Source organism: Podarcis muralis, chromosome 5, assembly GCF_964188315.1.
Source record: "Podarcis muralis chromosome 5, rPodMur119.hap1.1, whole genome shotgun sequence".
Taxonomy (NCBI): domain Eukaryota; kingdom Metazoa; phylum Chordata; class Lepidosauria; order Squamata; family Lacertidae; genus Podarcis; species Podarcis muralis.
The window spans coordinates 13,143,667-13,162,758 of record NC_135659.1 but is presented as its reverse complement, the minus strand read 5'-3'; the positions used below and the strand labels follow the sequence as shown (position 1 = coordinate 13,162,758).

The window sequence follows — 19,092 nt, the reverse complement described above, 5'->3', positions numbered from 1 at the left end:
AGAAACAGCAACTCCTGTGCACTGAAACACTGCCCTGAATGTCTGTGTGCATAAAAACGAGTAAACTGTATTTTTTCAGATTAAATAATCTTTTAGATGCAAGTGCGTACTTCAAATGACTGTTTATAGTATTTTAAGACCTGGAGATTTTAATGGATGCAAAATCATATTTATAGTCCTCAAAAATACTTAATTTGCCCTTGTGAGGAAGTGGCGATCAGTGTTGTTTTGTAACATTTTTGCATGTATGCAGTTCTCCACACCTGGATTATTTAACCTGTTTAGTACTGTGATATATTTCATGACAATAAATGTTTCATATTTAGTAAGACAGAGCTGTTTCTCCTAGACTTTGGGTTATTTCTGTAGGTCATTCCTGTATAAGTATTTGCACATAGCATGGTTGCGTCCATCGTTCTGCCCGGACACTGAGGTCCAGCGCCAAGGGCCTTCTGGCGGTTCCTTCGCTGCGAGAAGCCAAGTTACAGGGAACCAGGCAGAGGGCCTTCTCGGTAGTGGCACCCACTCTGTGGAACGCCCTTCCACTATTTTTCAAAAAGAAAAATAACTACCAAACTTTTAGAAGACATCTGAAGGCAGCCCTGTTTAGGGAAGCTTTTAATGTTTAATAGGTTATTGTATTTTAGTGTTTTATTGGAAGCCGCCCAGAGTGGCTGGGGAAACCCATCCAGATGGGCGGGGTATAAATAATATTATATTATTATTATTATTATTATTATTATTATTAGTCCCCTCTGTGGCTTTTCCGGGCCTTCTGGGTCCCCCATCTTCTGGCTCTGGTAGCAGCTTACTGAGCCTGTGGCGATTGCCATCTTGCCGGCATTTTCTCTCTTCAGAACCTGGATGTTCTACTCAAATCCGCTCTGCGGCGATTAATGCGGTGAAAGCTTTGGAACTGATTTTAGGGCTGGGAAAAAATGGGGTGTGACTATTATGCAGTAGCAACAATTATGCGATGAAATACGGTAGTTTCAGAATGTAACGTACCATCTCCACAGTGTGTCTTCACAATATATTTACAAGTCCGACTTGGCTGTACTTTATTGCCACAGGGCAGATAATAATACTACATCAGCCTAATTTGTTGGACAAATTGTGGTTAGAAGCTATGTGTTTGCACCGTTTAAAATAAATAACCCCAATAAGTAAAATTCAAGGTGGCAGTTTTGTGATACAATCCTAGTGGTTTCAGGCATATTGTGTCTTGCCACAGTAGCTGTGAGCTTATGTAATGTGCAAAGATATGTATGGCTGTATAACATTTCAAGTGGATTTTTTTTTTTTGTTTTTTTTTTTGCTGTGCTTCCAACTTTCTGCATTGCAGCTTTAATTTAGTTGAGCAGTTGTCTTTAATGAACCTTATTACTGACCAGATTAAGGACCTGCCACATTAAAGAAAAAAGGGGAATCTGTTTTCCATCAGACACAGCAAAACACAGAACAGATTTATATAGTTCTCTCTTAGCATCGAGTATTTTAATTAGATAAAAGGTGTGACGGAAACTAGTGACAAAGAGGACCCCGATGGATAGCACCCAGATTTTGAGAGGCTACTTAATGCTTCATAATGTGTCAGTGGTTTAGTACTCTAGGGAAAGATTTAGACATTCAAAAAGGATGGCACATACCCTGCTGAAATAATTTGTGTATTTTCCACGATGAAGGTGCTAATAAAGGTAGAGGACAATAACAAGAACTGACTAAACTTGCAGCAGAGGGAAGAACAGTATTTTCACTGCTATACGTGCTCAAACAATGGTCTTGCCTCCCATGTTCTTATCTTCTGTTTTGGCTATTTGTCAGAAATCTTCACTCATCTGATTCAGAAGGCTTGAAGTCACCCCCCACTTCAACCCTGCTTTCTGTGGGAATTATCTATGTCAGAGGTTCCCAAACTTATTTCGCCTACTGTCCCCTTTTCAAAAAAAATTACTCTGCATCCTGCCCCATAAATCTACCTTCTTTAGGCGAACAAACAGAAATATGCAGTGACAAATTTGCATTCTTTTATATATCTTTATTTCTACCTATGTCGTACCGCACTAGGTCCTATGTCCCCCATGCCTGATTTGCGCACACACCACCCGCTGGGCCTCTGTGACTGCTCCTTTCCTTATCCCCATGACTGATCTCCAGTTTCAGACATTGCGATATATTGGAATATCACAATGTTTAACTGCTGATGTATCACACTGTTGAAAACCAGATATCGCTCAGCCCTAGTCTGTTGTTTTTTTTAGTATGCCTAAAATCCTTTGCTTATAAGGGGCTACCCCACATTTTGTCCATAAAATCGCTTTGCAGAGGTAGCTACCAAGGAGCTATCAAAATTTACAAAAGTAGGGGGTCCGTGGCTTGGGTTTTGGAAAAAAGGGGGTCATCAGTAATTGGTTAATTGGGAACCACTGACCTACAACATCGAACGTGCAGATGAAACATGTACAAACAGATTTTCAAAACTTGGCGAGGAGGAGGACTAGGCCCCAGGACCAGAGTCAAACCTGCCTGTTCAGTCCAATCTGCCCCAGGGGTGGGGCTGGCGCTGCAGCTCACCTGCCATTGGCCAAATAGGCAGGCAAGCTGTGACCCACTTCTTGGGCCTGGGTGAAACCAAAAAATGTTCACCCAAACCCAGGAAAATCCCTCCCTCCAGCACAACCATCAGATCCAGGGGGGAGCATTGCTGCCATCTCGCAACAGTTACCGACCTGGCGGTAAGTGTCATTACACAACAGGCGAAACATGTATGAACAGTTTTTCAAAATTCTATTCTTTATGTTTCCGCCAGCCCCTTATTTTTATTCATTGCCCCCCCAATTGCACTTGAGGCTTCTACTGCTCCCCTGGATTGTTCCATCACCCCCCCCCCCCAGGAGGCATTATTGCCAACTTTGGGAAACACTGGTCTTTGTGATCAAGTTCCCCATGGGGTCCTCAGCTGCACAGCCAATCCAGCCACTTCTGTACCTGCTCCAAACTGGACAACAAGTTAGGGGGAAATGGCCTCATGGCACAAATTTGGCCTAGGGGCTGGAGGTTCTCCCCACACTTTAAACAAACTGCAAGCAGCAAGCTGAGAACAAAACATTGGCTTTTGCTCATGATTTGTTGGCAGAAAAGTAAAACCTGAGCCTGGGTTCACACAAAATTACAAGCCAGACTCTTGTGGGAAGCGTATTGATTTTAGCTTTTAAGGTGCTTTTTTAATTACCTATCCAAGAAAGTTAATTGCAAAAGTGAAGCACTAATAACAGTTTTCCTTTAAGGCTAGCTCTTATTAAAGCCTTTAAATCTCCCAAACAGGAATATGATGAGGAATGGGCCAAGAAGATCCAGAGTGAGAAGTTTCGATGGCACAACTCTCAGTGGCTAGAAATGGTGGAGAGTCGGCAGATGGATGAAAATGAACAGTACTTGTATGGGGATGACCGCATTGAGCCATATATTCACGAAGGGGACATTCTTGAAAGGCCCGATCTTTACTACAATGCTGGTAAGGCTGATAGAGATAACATAAACTTCCCCACTGCACCAGCTCCCTGCAAGCATTTCATGGAGTTGATTCCCAGTACACCCAATCTTACAGAGAGGTTCAGCTAAAGTTAAGATATTTTGCTGGGAAAGAAAAAAATGTTGGATTTAAGTTTGTTATTATAGGTAGCTGAACGCATGTTTAGCAACTGGCATAAGTTCAGAATTCACATGGTTTTTACAGTGATAAAGTTAAATGAATACATGCACCATTATTGTACGATGCAATCACGTTGCTTTTGATATGTATATTAATGTATTATGGGTGGCACTCAACTATGCTTTGAGTAGACCCACTGAAATTAACTGACCATGGTCACACGTTCATTAATTACCGTATTTTTCGCCCTATGGGACGCACTTTTTCCCCTCCAAAAATGAAGGGGAAATGTGTGTGTGTCCTATGGGGCGAATGCAGGCTTTCGCTGAAGCCTGGAGAGCGAGAGGGGTCGGTGTGCACCGACCCCTCTCGCTCTCCAGGCTTCAGGAGAGCCGCACCACCAGCCCCACAAACTCGGGGGACAGCGGGAGGTGCAGCGCGCCTTTCCCGCTGTCCCCCGACTTGGTTAGAAGGCTGGCGGGGGGGAGAAGCCTGCTCCTCCCCGTCGCCAGCCCCGCAAACTCGGGAGACAGCGGGTGGCACAGCGCGCCTTTCCCGCTGTCCCCCGACTTGGTTAGAAGGCTGGCGGAGGGCTTCCCCCTCCTCCAGCCCCGCAAGCTCCCAGAGCAATGCCAAAGCTGCACGCAGCTTCGGCATGGCTCTGGGTCCCGTTCTGGGGGCTGGGGGGGAAATAATTTTTTTCCCCTTTATTCCCCCCCCCCCCCAAAAAAAAATTCTAGGTGCGTCCTATGGGCCGGTGCGTCCTATAGGGTGAAAAATGCGGTACATTGGGTCTGCTCTGCATAAAACTTAGTTGAATACCACCCTTTATCTCTAATACTACATGTTAAAATGATTATTTTTTAAGAGCGATCAGTTTGATAGGCAATGTTTTTCTTTCAAAATTAGTTAGTACAGTGATACAGTAATACCTCCATGAATGTCTGCCTCGTCTAGTGTCCATTCCGGCAAATGTCCGCGGCAAACCCGGAAGTACCAGAACAGGTTACTTCCAGGTTTGCCACTCACGCATGTGCAGAAGCGCAAACCGCTCCACACGCTTGCACAGATAAGGCACTTTGCCCTGCGTCCTTTTCGGCTAGCGGCTGGGGCTCCAAAATGGATCCCAGCTGCAAAACAATGTACGACTGTATCTCGGTTTAAGAACAGCCCTGTTTAAGAACTATTCGGTTTACAAACTCTGCAAAACTGGAAGTAGTGTCCCGATTTGTGAACTTTACCTCGGTCTAAGAAAGGAATCCGAACGGTGGAAGGGCACCAGTGGTGGGAGGCCTCATTAGGGAAACCACGCCTCGGTTTAAGAACGGTTTTGGTTTATGAACGGACTTCAGGAACGGGTTAAGTTGGTAAACCAAGGTACCACTCTATATAAAAGAGGCATTGGATTTTCAATACATTCTCAAAAGCCTGTGGAAGGAGATCTTGATTCCCCCCCCCCCCCAAGGAATGCTATAATAATACTTTTGTCAGCTGCCTCCTGCAAAACACTCTTGCCAGGAATGGGTCCACAAAGCTGCCCTATTGACAGTGGAGTTGTGTCACTTAACTGGGATGGGGCAGAGCATGATGGCAGTGATGTTGGGGTGGTATGACTGCAACAGTGGGAGCACTGGATTGGCTGTGCCAGTGTGCCCTTGCCACCTCAACTGCACCTCTACCCTACCCCCCCCCCCATCATGTTGGTAAGCACGTTGGGTATGCACCCCCCCCCAAGCTTGCTTTGATTCTGAGTTGTGAAAGAATGCAGTGATAGGATATTGGACCTGCAGGTAATTGATACGCAAAAGGAATTGAGACTCACAGAGAGCAAAACTGAGCTGTGAAGACACCCACCTGCTACGTACTAAAAGCCCCAACTATAGCATTGGTCAGTTCAGTTGAAATGAGGTGGTGTTGCTGCGAACAAAATCTTGCCTCTCAGTTGCTCACTCTTACTCACCACCTTCTTTGTCACACCTTGTTTATGCTGAAAGCTTTCTTAGGGATCTCTGTGTTGCAAGGGAATTTGCGTTTCTTTACTACAGCGTCCATTTGTGCTTAATTTAGGGTAGAAACCATGTGGATCTGTTTATCTACTGCTTAGTAATGAAATTGTAGCCATCCCCTGTTGGCCTGTTCTTTAGATGCAAATTGCAATTGTGGGAAATAACAGTCTAATACCCATGGGCTGGATGTGGCCCAATCGCATTCTCAATCCAGCCTGCAGATGGTCCGGGAATCAGCATGTTTTTACCTGAGTAGAATGTGTCCTTTTATTTAAAATGCATCTCTGGGTTATTTGTGGGGCGTAGGAATTTGTTCATTTATTTATTTTTCAAAATATAGTCCAGCCCACCACATGGTCTGAGGGATGGTAGACCGGCCCACGGCTGAAAAAAGGTTGCTGACCCCTGGTCTAATGGGAATTGGTTTAAATTGTTTATATTGATAACTGCTGGGACTGAATTTTCAGTCAAGACTTCCTAGGGTAGGGTAGGGTAGTGGTCAAAGGGTCAGACTAGGTTCTGGGAGACTAAATCCCCTCTCAGGCTTGAAGGTGACCTCAGGACAGTCCCTATGTCCCATCTTAACCCACCTCACAGGGTTGTTGTGAGAATGAAATGAAGAAGCATATACACCACCCTGAGCTCTTTGGAGGAATGGTGGGATGTAAATGTAATAGTAAATAAAAATGAATAAACAGCACACTCAGCCTCTACCTTTTCTCTTTATATAGAGGGGCTGATAGCACACGATGGAGCAGTGAGTCCTGATTTCTTCGGTGATTACCACCTGCAGAATGGAGACCTTGTGGGTCAGCATCATTTCTCCAGCAGGTAAATTGATTCTGCAAAAGGCTAAGCTTACATTAATTCAAACGTTATCAATGTCACATCTTAAGCTTTGGATTTGTACATTTTCAAACACGTGTTTCAGGGTAGGTGCAATTTTGTACTTGATCTCTGCTGCCTGAGGGGCTGTAGGATTTGGTGGAAGCCCTGTGTCAGGAGAATATGGCAGCCATTCTCTTTCTGTATCTTCCCAGCCACCCAGTGCATGACGGAGTATAACTGTCAAGTCAAGCCACTTTTAAAAAGCATAATATGGGAACAAAGCTGCAAAGTAGAAACCATTCACCAAACTTTACCATTTTGTTATGTTGGAAGCCCCAGCTGTCAGTTGAATCCTGCCTTTCTTCTAACAGATTGGTATAACAAAGTATTTCTGATAGCTTCCCAAAATCAATAAAATAGAACACAAAACCAGACCACACAGTTATTTCTGTGTTGTGACCGGCATTGTTATTTGGAAACTGGTCTGTATTTGGAGTTTTGATTTACTTAACAGAGATGGTTTCAGTAATTTTAAATGAGTTGTTAAATATAAATTTCTCTACTGCCGTTATTATTTTTTAACTAAAACCTTTCTACCTAACGGACAGCATTATTGACGATGCCCTGGGCTCCAAAAAGCCACTCAGAGTAATTTTAAGCATTGAGCTGAAATGGGTGGTAGTGGCACGTTTTGCAACCCTTTCTTCTACAAAACGACCCTCCCTTTAGTGATTTTCCACATCCTTTTGAGAGAGGCTCTTCGCAAGAGTGTGTCATGGAAGAGAGGATGGGCTTTGTCATTGATGGTGTGCTCTCCCGTCCAGCCACACACCTGATTAAGTTAGGTGAGATGTGAATGAGAAGACACATTCAGAAGTGCATCTTCCTGTGTATATCTTAGCTCGTGTAGCCATGTGTGTCATATGGTTCTAGATCAAGGCACATGCTGTTGAGTACAATAAAACAGCAACTGCAGTGTAGCAAAACAAAATGTTTCCCACATGCCTTTGCAATCAGTGGGAGGGGTTTTTTGCCCTTAGTTGAGTTATTGCAATATTAGATCTGGCTGGCTGTGTACTGCCAGGAAAAGTGAACCTCAATTGGCTGAGATCACAAGAAGCAACCTTTAAATGATAGAAAAGCAACCATATACATCACTGAAAAGAGATGCAAAAGATCACTAAGGTAGGGCTATTTTCCCCAGGGCTTCTAAAATCACTCAAAAGCACACTTTTCATCTTGAAAATTTAATATCGTAAAAATCCATTGCCGCACTAGTTTTTTCAGAAATGTGTGTCTGCACCTCTGCCGTCTCTTCCATTCTGATCATGTGCCAACTTTTCTGGGAAGACCAAGTAGGTGAACTTTGATTTTGCAACAGATTTGGCATTGCTTCTTTGCTGGAATTATGGAACACCTTTTATTTAGGAGACATGTTTGTGAAATAAAGAGATGGGTTTGGAAGGTACCCCTTTGAACAGTGCATAAACAAACTGTAGTATTTTCTTCAGTAAGACAAGTCTGGGAGAAGTGCATTGTATGTGAATATTTCCTAACAAGAGAATCACACAAAGGAGGAATGTAGATGGTAAGAAATGGCACTGGAACTTTTTCCAAGAATACTACAACCTGGAGCTGCTTTAAAATTTTGGTATAGAAATGTGAAAGCCCTGAGAGCTGAACTGCCTTTACGTGCTTTGTTTTAGACACCTAAATTGCCAACCAAATAAATATTACTATTTACTAGAGGAATTTGAGCATGGAAGTATGCAAACTAGTTTATGGAGTCTTGAAAGTGAGGTTCACAGATCTGTATTTTTATTTATGGCCCATTCAGATGACAGATTTCAGCAGGCCATAATCCATCATGATCACTAAGGTCCCTCTTGGCTGTATATTTTTATGAAAGATGGTGATGGCTGCAATCTGGCTGTGTGTGTGTGTGTATGTGTGTGTGTGTGTGAAACATCTTGTCTGTTTGCCAAATGAGGCCCGTTTCTTCAGCTGTGAAAAAGCAAGTTGTCCTCACACAAAAGTTACAGTTGCTTTCAGGACCTCGAATGCAAACGTATATGTAAAAAGATATTCTGAAAACTGATGCATTTTGGTCCCTTGCACTGTAGAGACCAAGTAGCATTAGTGCTGAGGGCCCTTTTCACCAAACCTTTTACATTCTACAAAAATGCATCACTGTTTTGGTAGATTTAAGGAGATGCGTGAGAAAAGGCAAAACGTTCCTCTCCTTTCCAGTGGCCGCTTAGAGCTGTGATAGACACTTAGGCCCCTCCCCTTCTCTTGCCTGCCAGGTGGAAGAGAGATCGTGATGTGCATCGTTCAGCATGAAAAGCTGGCATCTTTTGGCAGAATCTCCCCCCCCCCCCGCTCCACTCCTAATGTGAGGGGCGATTGCAGGACCAGAACTTTGGGTGCTGCCTGCCAAGCAAATGTTTATTCATTTTATGGTGGTGGGTATTGCTTTAAACTGCTTTAGGTGCTAATTTTGCAAGTGTCACATACCTACCTTAGAGGCATTCACACAGATTGCTGCAAATATTTAAAAGGGGGTTTTAGGTATCTGATACATAATTATTCATATACTGTGCTATACGGAGGCCTCTCAGATGCAGAAAATAGTAATGCAAGAACCCCACCTAACTCAAGTCAAAACCAGTCAAATACTTGCAAAACATCAAGGATTTTTGCAAGTGTTCAACAACAATGCTCACAAAGGTACCGGTCATTCTTGTGGGTCTCTTCCTTACCCTGCCAAATCTTTCTCCCTTCCTCACCTCCAGAAAATACAACATTGTTCTGTGTGTATTCAGGCATCATTTCCTGCTTGGAAATTATTATCATTAAATTTATTTACCACCCTTCATTCGAGGATGACCTGAATCACTGAATTTGCAATACAGTTTGTACTATAGCAATGACAATAAATTTCCCTCTTGAGCATTCTCCAAAGCACCATTTCAAGCTCAGAAACTGAATAGGTAACCCCATCAGTGAGCCCTCGTGTCCGACTCTTCGTGACCCCATGGACCAGAGCACACCAGGCACTCCTGTCTTCCACTGCTGGGTCTTTTCCAGGGAGTCTTCTCTTCTCATGAGGTGGCCAAAGTATTGGAGCCTCAGCTTCAGGATCTGTCCTTCCAGTGAGCACTCAGGGCTGATTTCCTTCAGAATGGATAGGTTTGATCTTCTTGCAGTCCATGGGACTCTCAAGACTCTCCTCCAGCATCATAATTCAAAAGCAGTTATCTCACAATGTATCAGCACACAAATGCTTCAAATGGGACTGGCAAGTTGTTGCAAAGGCACAGCTGTGATGTTATGATAATTATGCTGCAATATTGCTAATGTTCAATAATATATGACTTACTGATAAAATTGTAGCTTTTCTGCCAAATATTAGAATTGGGGCAGCATAGTAGGGTATATGCACAAAACCTGTGTTATGATTTTCCAGTGCATTCCTTCTTTCTGGGAATACTTCGTATATGGTTATCCGCAGAGCTATTCGTAAGGCAAAAACTACCTAATTGAAAACATGTCCTGCTGCAAAAACTCCGTTTCACATAGCAAAGGAGGGGGAGACAGTGATTTGCTTGAAAGAATAGACAGCAGCATTTGGGTAGTGAATCCCAGTTTTCAGACATGTGTCATTACAGTTTTGAACTTCTTGGCGCCAGAAGCCAGGATTTCCTGATGTTTGAGCTTGATGTAAAATGCATTAGTGCTCTGGGGCATGAACAGCAGAATTGCTATTCCCCAGCGTTCGGAGTTCAACTGCCCATCTCTTCAAATCTGACTTGGTGTTGGAAGTTAAAATCATACTTAATAGGAAGGCTAATTAAAAATAATTGCAGAAAGGCGGGATTCTCTTATATAGTGTGCATTTCATTCATTCCATAATATCATTCTAGGGCATTTTAATGCTTAACTGTTTACAACCTAATAAGAATCGTATGTTTCTGTGCTTGAGGCTTCCCCTTCTCAATTTGAGAAACACTTTCAGCATTTCATCAGCTGTTACTGCATTTAACACAGTACTACCACACACATGTTTCTCGGTGTCTTTTGGTTCTTTATTAGATAACTTCCATAAAATAACTTTACCCAGGGGTTTGTAACTTTGGGCTGCCCTTGTATCCACACCAAATATTTTAGCCACCACCTCTTAACACAGTAGTATAGTGGCAAATTCAGAAATACAGGGTTCATGATAGTCACGCCTCACCCCCTGCCAACCATGCCCCCTTCTAAGACTACAATAAAAATGAGCTTTCAGTCCCTTACTTTGTTTGGAGTTCTGTTGAACTCCAATGCTGGATGAGGGTAGTATTGCTTTCTGAGGTTCAGCAAGAAGACGACGATGATAAACAGAAAAAAATGTGGGTTTTTTGCACAAAATAAAGCACAGCTCAAAAGCGCAAGTCTCACCTAGACACGCTCAGAGCAAAAGTGTGTTTTGCTTTATTTTGCAGAGCAGAGTAATGCAGTTTTCAAAAGTTTGACTAATGCAGCCCCCAAGTGAAAAATACAGGGTAGTGATATAAATGTGCATAAATGAAAAGCCCTGCAATTTCAGAATAACAGGGTCCTTGCCAAAGTAATAGCAATTTTGCTTTCAAATGAATCCAGTTTCAAACACTTCTCAGGAGAATGGAGGGGGAAGGGAAGGAGAAAACGGAGAAAATAATTTTCAGATAGCCAAGGAAAATCATAGCCAGAGTAGTCCCTTGTTCTAACTAAGTCATTGGTTGATGCTTCACACAGCTAAAACAGGCTAACCATGTACAGTGGAACCGCGGGTTGCGAACTTTGCCCCGGGATGCGAGCGGAAGTCACATGGCAGCAGCGGGAGGCCCCATAGGTGAAAGTGTGCCTCATGTTAAGAATGGTTTTGGGTTAAGAATGGACCTCCAGAACGAATTAAGTTCATAACCGGAGGTACCACTGTAGAAGGGTAGAAGGAAAAATGTAGGAGCCACAGGCACCCCAGTGGTAGGTGAAAAAGCAAATAAAATAAATTTGCTCAACCCAGGCCTTTCAGCACAAATGGGCTAGAAGATCCATTTGAGAACCAGTGTAGTGTAGAGAGACTTGCCGATCAAAAGGTCGGTGGTTCGAATCCCTGCAAAGGGGTGAGCTCCCATTGCTCGGTCCCTGCTCCTGCCAACCTAGCAGTTCGAAAGCACATCAAGTGCAAGTAGATAAATAGGTACCACTCTGGCAGGAAGGTAAATGACATTTCCGTGCGCTGTTCTGGTTTCGCCAGAAGCGGCTTAGTCATACTGGCCACATGACCCGGAAAAACTGTCTGTGGACAAACGTCGGCTCCCTCGGCCAGGAAAGCGAGATGAGCGCTGCAACCCCAGAGTCGTTCGCGACTGGACTTAAAAGTCAGGGATCCCTTTACCTTTATAGTGTAGTATTTAGTGTTGGACTGGGACCTGGGTGGTATTTAGTTTAAATTTGAAATTCTCATTGCAAAGGCATTGTGTTCCATTTGTGAATGGAGATTTTAAAGCAAAGTTAGTAATTTTGGGGGTGGGGGTAGAGTATTACAGTTTCAAGATTATAGGTGTGCCGTAAAAATGTAAGAATGTCACAAAGCTGGTTCTGTATGTACAATTTATAAGCTGGTAGGTTAAGACATTCTAATAAGGAAAGCTCGTATGTCTTAAAAACAACACAGGACATAGAGTAAAAAAGTGAAGACTTTGCCACACATCCTTTATTATATATTTGTCACACTTCTATCTTTCCCCAGCTAATGACAAGTCGTTTGTGGTTTGTAAAAGCTGCTATTACCATGGTAGTGTTTCCTTACCTTTTCTGGCCGTAGTAGAGCAAGATATGTCACAGTCTATAAAATTACTGCAGTTGCTTTTGTTTCAAAATTCTTTAATATTTCTAGATGGTGGGAACCTAATCCCAGTAGACAGTGGTACCTTGGTAGTCAAATGGCTTGGCTCCCAAACAAATCAGCTCCCAAATGCCACAAACCTGGAAGTGAGTTTTCCGGTTAGGTAACATTTTTCGGAAGCTGAATGTCTGACACGGCTTCCAATTGAGTGCAGGAAGCTCCTGTAGCCAATCGGAAGACGCCCCTTGTTTTTCTAACAGTTTCGGGAGTTGAACAGACTCCTGGAACGGATTAAGTTCGAGAACCAAGGTACCACTGTCCTGTATTTGCAGTGGAGTGTTGTCATGCAGGTGGGCAGCCCAGGTGGGCAAGCAGATGGGCAGCTGACCCAGGTGAGCCACATTGGAACTGTCAGGACAGACAGACTACCTTCCCATCAACTGGCTTGCTCTGCCAATACCTATCTCAGACTGATGCTGCTATTTCAGCCTCTACAGCGGCAATGGCCAAGGAGGCCCATGCAAGCCACAGAGGAACAGGCAAAACAGAGCAACTCCTCAGCACCTCTCCTCTTCTGCTACTGTCATCGGTCGCTTTCCCCTTCCTCATCCTCCACAGCTGAGGCTGAAATGATAATTGTTTGAGGCAAGCAGTAAAGAGAGAGGGGGATGGACTGTTTTGGGGTACTGTTATTGCCCAGCGATGTAACATGGGAGCTTAGCATGGTGCATGGAGGCAGGAGCTTTGAATTGGCTCCACCACCATGCACTGAGGTCCCTGCCCCTTTTGCTAAGTGGTAGTGACCCACAATGTTGGCAAGCTGGGAGAGTAACTGAACCCCACCCATGCCAGCTCACCCGCCACTATCAGGATTGGGCAGTGGTTTGGGCAAACTGGGGGGCTTTGGATGAGCTATAAGGGCAGGGTTGGCAAGGTCTAAGGGAAGAGAGCTTGGGCACAGCCCCTAGTATGCATATACTAGTACTATATCATTATATAGAACCATGTATGTGCCTTTATTCAGATAAGGAGAACTTTATGGGGAAGCAGGCTATGTCAGCAAACATAGAGGTATATCAGATGCATGTTTTCATGTGCATTTGAAGATGGATGATACAATCCACACTGCAGCGCTTTTAGCTGGTTGCAAATTTTGATGCTTATCTGGAGTTGCTAGCCATCATAACGTCACGTAGCCAGAGTTGGATCCTGGCGATAGTGGCTATGTTGGCGGCGACTCTTAATCATTACATATAACGTGCACTTTTGTTGAATGTCCTTAAGACACTTCTGAGTTCCCTTTAAGTCCAGTGAAATGAAGTGATATTCGACTTTTAGCACTTGGACATCATTCATTTGCCTACCCTCTCCAGGAAGAACTGAATTAGATTTTATTAGCAGATTGGGCCTATAAACCAGTAGTAACGTTTTATTAGTTTATCACACATCAGCATTAGCAAACTGTAAATCTACTTCAGTGAACAAGAAAAGGTCTCTAGAGGCTTTGAAAAACTGGTGTTTCCAGAGGAAAGAATGTTCTAATCCGAAGAAAGGTATGACCTTAACAGGCAAATATCTTCCTTCCCTCCATTTCCAGTGCCCAGCCTGGGAGTCCTGTTGCATTCAAAATGCAACCCCCCACGTACAAGGAGGTGTTATTGGAGGTTTTGAGGGAACCCAAAGTCAGCGAAAATCCCCCCAAAAATATTTAGACAAAAGTACTATAAGGATAGGGAGGCGGGTGGCACTGTGGGTTAAACCACAGAGCCTAGGACTTGCCAATCAGAAGGTTGGCGGTTCGAATCCCGCAACGGGGTGAGCTCCCGTTGCTCGGTCCCAGCTCCTGCCAACCTAGCAGTTTGAAAGCACATCAATGTGCAAGTAGATAAATAGGTACCTCTCCGGTGGGAAGGTAAATGGCATTTCCGTGCGCTGCTCTGGTTCGCCAGAAGCGGCTTAGTCATGCTGGCCACATGACCCGGAAGCTGTATGCCGGCTCCCCCGGCCAATAAAGCGAGATGAGCGCCGCAACCCCAGAGTCGGCCACGACTGGCCCTAATGGTCAGGGGTCCCTTTACCTTTTTACCCTAAGGATATGAACCCCCAAAACAGCCCAACGAGGATTGAATCATTGAATTGTAGAGTTGGAAGGGTCCCCAGGGTCATTTAGTCCAACCCCCTGCAATGCAGAATCTCAACTAAAGCATCATTGACCAATGGCCATCCAGCCTCTGCTTAAAAACCTCCAACGAAGGAAAGTCCACCACCCCCTGAGATGGTCCAGTTTACTGTTGAACAGCTTTTACCATCAGAAAGTTCTTCCTGATGTTGAATCAGAATCTCCTTCCTTGTAACTTGTATCCATTGGTTTGGGCCTTGCCCTTCAGAGCAGGAGAAAACAAGCTTTGAATATATTAGATATTCCTTTCATGTTTCCCCCTTCAATTCTGGGCCGAGCCACTGGGGGCTCTTTCTCCTCCTCCACCAGTGTATTATCAGTGGTTCCCAAGCAACACCGGCTTCCCATCTCCCTTTCGCTGCTGAGGAAGAGCTGTAGCTTCTCAGGAAAGCATCCAAACACATTTGCAACTCCACTTTCAAGTACTGCCCATGCCAGTGGCAACAACATCAGCTTGCCTGCTTTATACCCAGGTATTGCTGACTGTGGTGTTATACTTAATACAGTGGTACCTTGGTTTGCATACATCTTGGTTTGCATATGTTTTGGATTATAAACACGTCGAACCCGGCACTGCAACCTTTTTTTGGATTACAAACAAAAAGATTTTGGGGGGCGCCATTGGCAAAAGCGCGCCTTGGGTTACAACCTGTTCTGGTTTACAAACGGACCTCCAGAATGGATTATGGTTGTAAACCAAGGTACCACTGTATAAGACAGTTTTATTCTCGTGCTGTTTTTTAACATGTCACATTTCATCAAGGATCTTAATCCTTTGTACCTACTTAATCCATATTACAAAACACCTTGGATTGTGTCCATTGTTAGTTATACTTTGTGCAGACCCGTTGAAATTAAAGGATCCACTAACTTGGATCCATCAATACCAGTGGTTCTTCTCTGAGTAGAATTTAGTTGGATGCAGCCCTTTTCTTGAAAGTGGAGGTACCTGTCCGTTAGAGCAGGGAGCCCTGCCTCATACCACAAGAAAAGTCAATACAGTGGGTTGGGGTCAACTGATGCGCTGCTTGGCTGTAGGAGTAGGAGTTCAATTAATAATAATAAAAAGAAGTTCAAAATTACCGTATTTTTCCCTCTATAACACGCAGATTTTTTCTCCTAAAAAGGAAGGGGAAATGTCTGTGCATGTTATGGAGCGAATGTGTGGTCCCTGGAGCAAAAAAATCAGACAAAAATCAAATCGCGAGTCACGGAGAAGGGAAACCTGAAAAGAGGAAGTGGTTGCTTTCCTGCATTCTGCCTCAGGGTCTTACTGCCCACCCTCCTCCGTTTCGTTGCTGTGTTTGCTCAAACGGAACAAAGAGCAGGGAAAGCCCCTCCCCTCCAGGCAAGCAGAGGGGAAAGCAGAGTCGTTCCTTCTAATTCCTCTCTGTGCTCCGGTGCTGTGTCTAGGGACTAGCAGGCAACATGCAGGTGGGGGAGAGAGAGAGAGAGAGAGAGAGAGAGAGAGAGAGCTGGCTGGTTTGGGTGCTTGGGTGGGGGGAAACTTTTGCCTTTCTTTTCTCCCTCCCGTTAAATCCCTCTCCTATATTCTTAGCCAGCTGCTTCTCTGCACACCCCTCTCATGCTCCTTTTCCCTTCTTTGTTTTTCCTTCCCTCCCCACTTAAAATGTGGTTACAAAGCATAGATCCACATGGATCCTCAGGATCTTTGCATTGGGTCACGCCAAATTCACCATCAGATCACATAACATGTCCATGGCTACAGCCTACCCCCCAAAAATCACGCACCCACTGTTGCCTGGGGCTGCAATGGTGTAAAAACGTGGTTAAAAAGCATGGATCCACATGGATCCTCAGGATCTTTGCATTGGGTCACCCCAAATTCACCATCAGATCACATAGCATGTCCATGGCTAGAGCCTGCCCCCCAAAAATCACACACCCACTGTTGCCTGGGGCTGCAATGGTGCAAAAACATGGTTACAAAGCATAGATCCACATGGATCCTCAGGATCTTTGCATTGGGTCACCCCAAATTCACCATCAGATCACATAGCATGTCCATGGCTAGAGCCTGCCCCCCAAAAATCACGCACCCACTGTTGCCTGGGGCTGCAATGGTGCAAAAACGTGGTTACAAAGCATAGATCCACATGGATCCTCAGGATCTTTGCATTGGGTCACCCCAAATTCACCATCAGATCACATAGCATGTCCATGGCTAGAGCCTGCCCCCCCAAAATCACACACCCACTGTTGCCTGGGGCTGCAATGGTGCAAAAACGTGGTTACAAAGCATAGATCCACATGGATCCCCAGGATCTTTGCATTGGGTCACCCCAAATTCACCATCAGATCACATAACATGTCCATGGCTAGAGCCTGCCCCCCAAAAATCACGCACCCACTGTTGCCTGGGGCTGCAATGGTGCAAAAATGTGGTTACAAAGCATAGATCCACATGGATCCTCAGGATCTTTGCATTGGGTCACCCCAAATTCACCATCAGATCACATAGCATGTCCATGGCTAGAGCCTGCCCCCCCAAAATCACGCACCCACTGTTGCCTGGGGCTGCAATGGTGCAAAAACGTGGTTAAAAAGCATGGATCCACATGGATCCTCAGGATCTTTGCATTGGGTCACCCCAAATTCACCATCAGATCACATGTCTGTGGCCACAGCATGAAGCACAAAAATGATACATCCACTGTTTCATTCAGAATGTTTTTTCCCTTGTTTTCCTCCTCTAAAAACGATGTGCGTGTTATGGTCAGGTGTGTGTTATAGAGCGAAAAATACGGTATATCCACTGTATGAAATGCTTGCAAAAAATAGGACCCTTCTCCATGATTCCAAATCGAAAAATAAATGTTGGAACCTTATTATTTAGTGAAACCTGTTTGATCATCATCAGAACATTTACTTATTAATGGTATTGAGCCTATTAGTCAAAATTGCTGCCAGGGTTTTATATCACGGATGGCATAAGATAGTCTTGGCATTCTCCAGGAGTTCTGGGGTGGGGGAGTCTTTACTTCCAGGCCTCTTGACTGATGGGCAGGGCCTCTAGCAAGAAGGACATTTAAAAGTGTCCAGCATAATACTGTTTGGTTAGCAGTCATCGGGGTTTTGACCATACACCTGTCTAAGCCGTTGTAACTCCACTCCAACCGCTTATTCCTTTTGCAGGAAAGAGGCACTTTCCTGGACATGGAGTTGGGTCATGGTTTACTTGCATTCTGACCTCAAAACTTGAGGAAACACTGCTCCTAGGAAGATACGGCCTTTCGCACCTCAGCTTTTCTCCTTCCTTTGAAAAACTACACTTTCCCAGATTCAGCAGTGTGCTCAGGGATCTTCACTACAGAATCAGGCAGAAGCAGAATGCTGCTTAACTCTGAGAAGTTGCTGCTATTATCATTGGTCAGTGATGCTGGCAACCCAGAGGGCTGGGAGCAGCTAAGCTCTTGGGAGAGTTCAGCCTAGGACAGTTCATTTATAAATCCTCCCATTTCTAAAACACTTCTCTAGCCTTAGTCTCAGTTTTTCCATTGTGTCTACAGTTGTCCAAAGACTGTGAAACCAGAGATCTGTCTGCAGAGTTCTTGTTTAGATGTTGTTTCTCCACAGACTCTCCCTCGGCTTACCGTACTTTTTCCGTCTATAAGATGCCCCCATGTATAAGATGCCCCCTATTTTTGGGTACTCATATTTATGAAAATGAGGGGGGGAGAGATGGCCCAGAGTATAAGACACCCCCTAATTTTTGACATTTTTTTTAGGGGGGAAACCTAGTCTTATACACAGAAAAATACAGTATTTGGTGGTGTCTCTGCGCTTCTGATAACTTTTTTTTATTGCTCAAGTATATTTTCTACACTTCAGTCGTGTTGGGGGGTGTGTGTAGGTGGGAGGCAAACATAGTCCTGGAGTGGCCACATCATAGGTCTGTTCCTGTTAAATTGTCCTTTTAGTATTGAACTGTGGTGAAAAAACGGGGAGGTGGCTGTGCAACACTGAATGATACCTGCTAGGTTTTGGTTTTCACATTTCCAGTTACATGCATGTTTAGGGAAGCTTTTAATGTTTGATGCATTACGGTATTTTAATATTTTGTTGGAAGCCGCCCAGAGTGGCTGGGGAAGCCCAGCCAGATGGGTGGGGTATAAATAATAAATTATGAGGAGGAGGAGGAGGAGGAGGAGGAGGAGGATGCAGGTCCTGCTATTCTGACGCTCATTATACAAAGATCCACTTATCCAAACCCAAGGAGTTAGTAGCCAAACTGTGCTGTATACAATACAGATTTAGATAGTCAGCCAGACTTGTGTGTAGTACCGTAAGCAAATAAGCAGCCTTAAACAAGACTTACTTTGGGTGTTTTGCTGATCCACATCAGCCATTTTACCAGAAACCATGGTGGGAGGTAGGGAGGAAATGGGAGAGTTCAGACCAATAAGAGAGCATTTCCCCCCCCTTGTTTGCCTTTTGCAAGGTTTCAAGAAGGTTTTCCCAGTTATTTTTTCATCATATGGGAGTCAAAATTCTGTGGTTGGGAACACATTAGAAATGTTCTCATAGGAAACAA

The 19,092-nt window shown here is 44.3% G+C and overlaps 1 protein-coding gene across 1 annotated transcript in view; it reads left to right on the top strand.

Annotated features, from left to right (window-relative positions):
• KIFAP3 (kinesin associated protein 3) overlaps window positions 1–19,092 on the top strand; it is a 73,357-nt gene that overhangs the window by 44,208 nt on the left and 10,057 nt on the right. Inside the window, exons 18-19 of the mRNA XM_028732451.2 lie at window positions 3,325–3,514; window positions 6,390–6,489. Coding sequence (XP_028588284.2) covers window positions 3,325–3,514; window positions 6,390–6,489 — 290 coding nt within the window. The remainder of the gene's footprint in view (window positions 1–3,324; window positions 3,515–6,389; window positions 6,490–19,092) is intronic.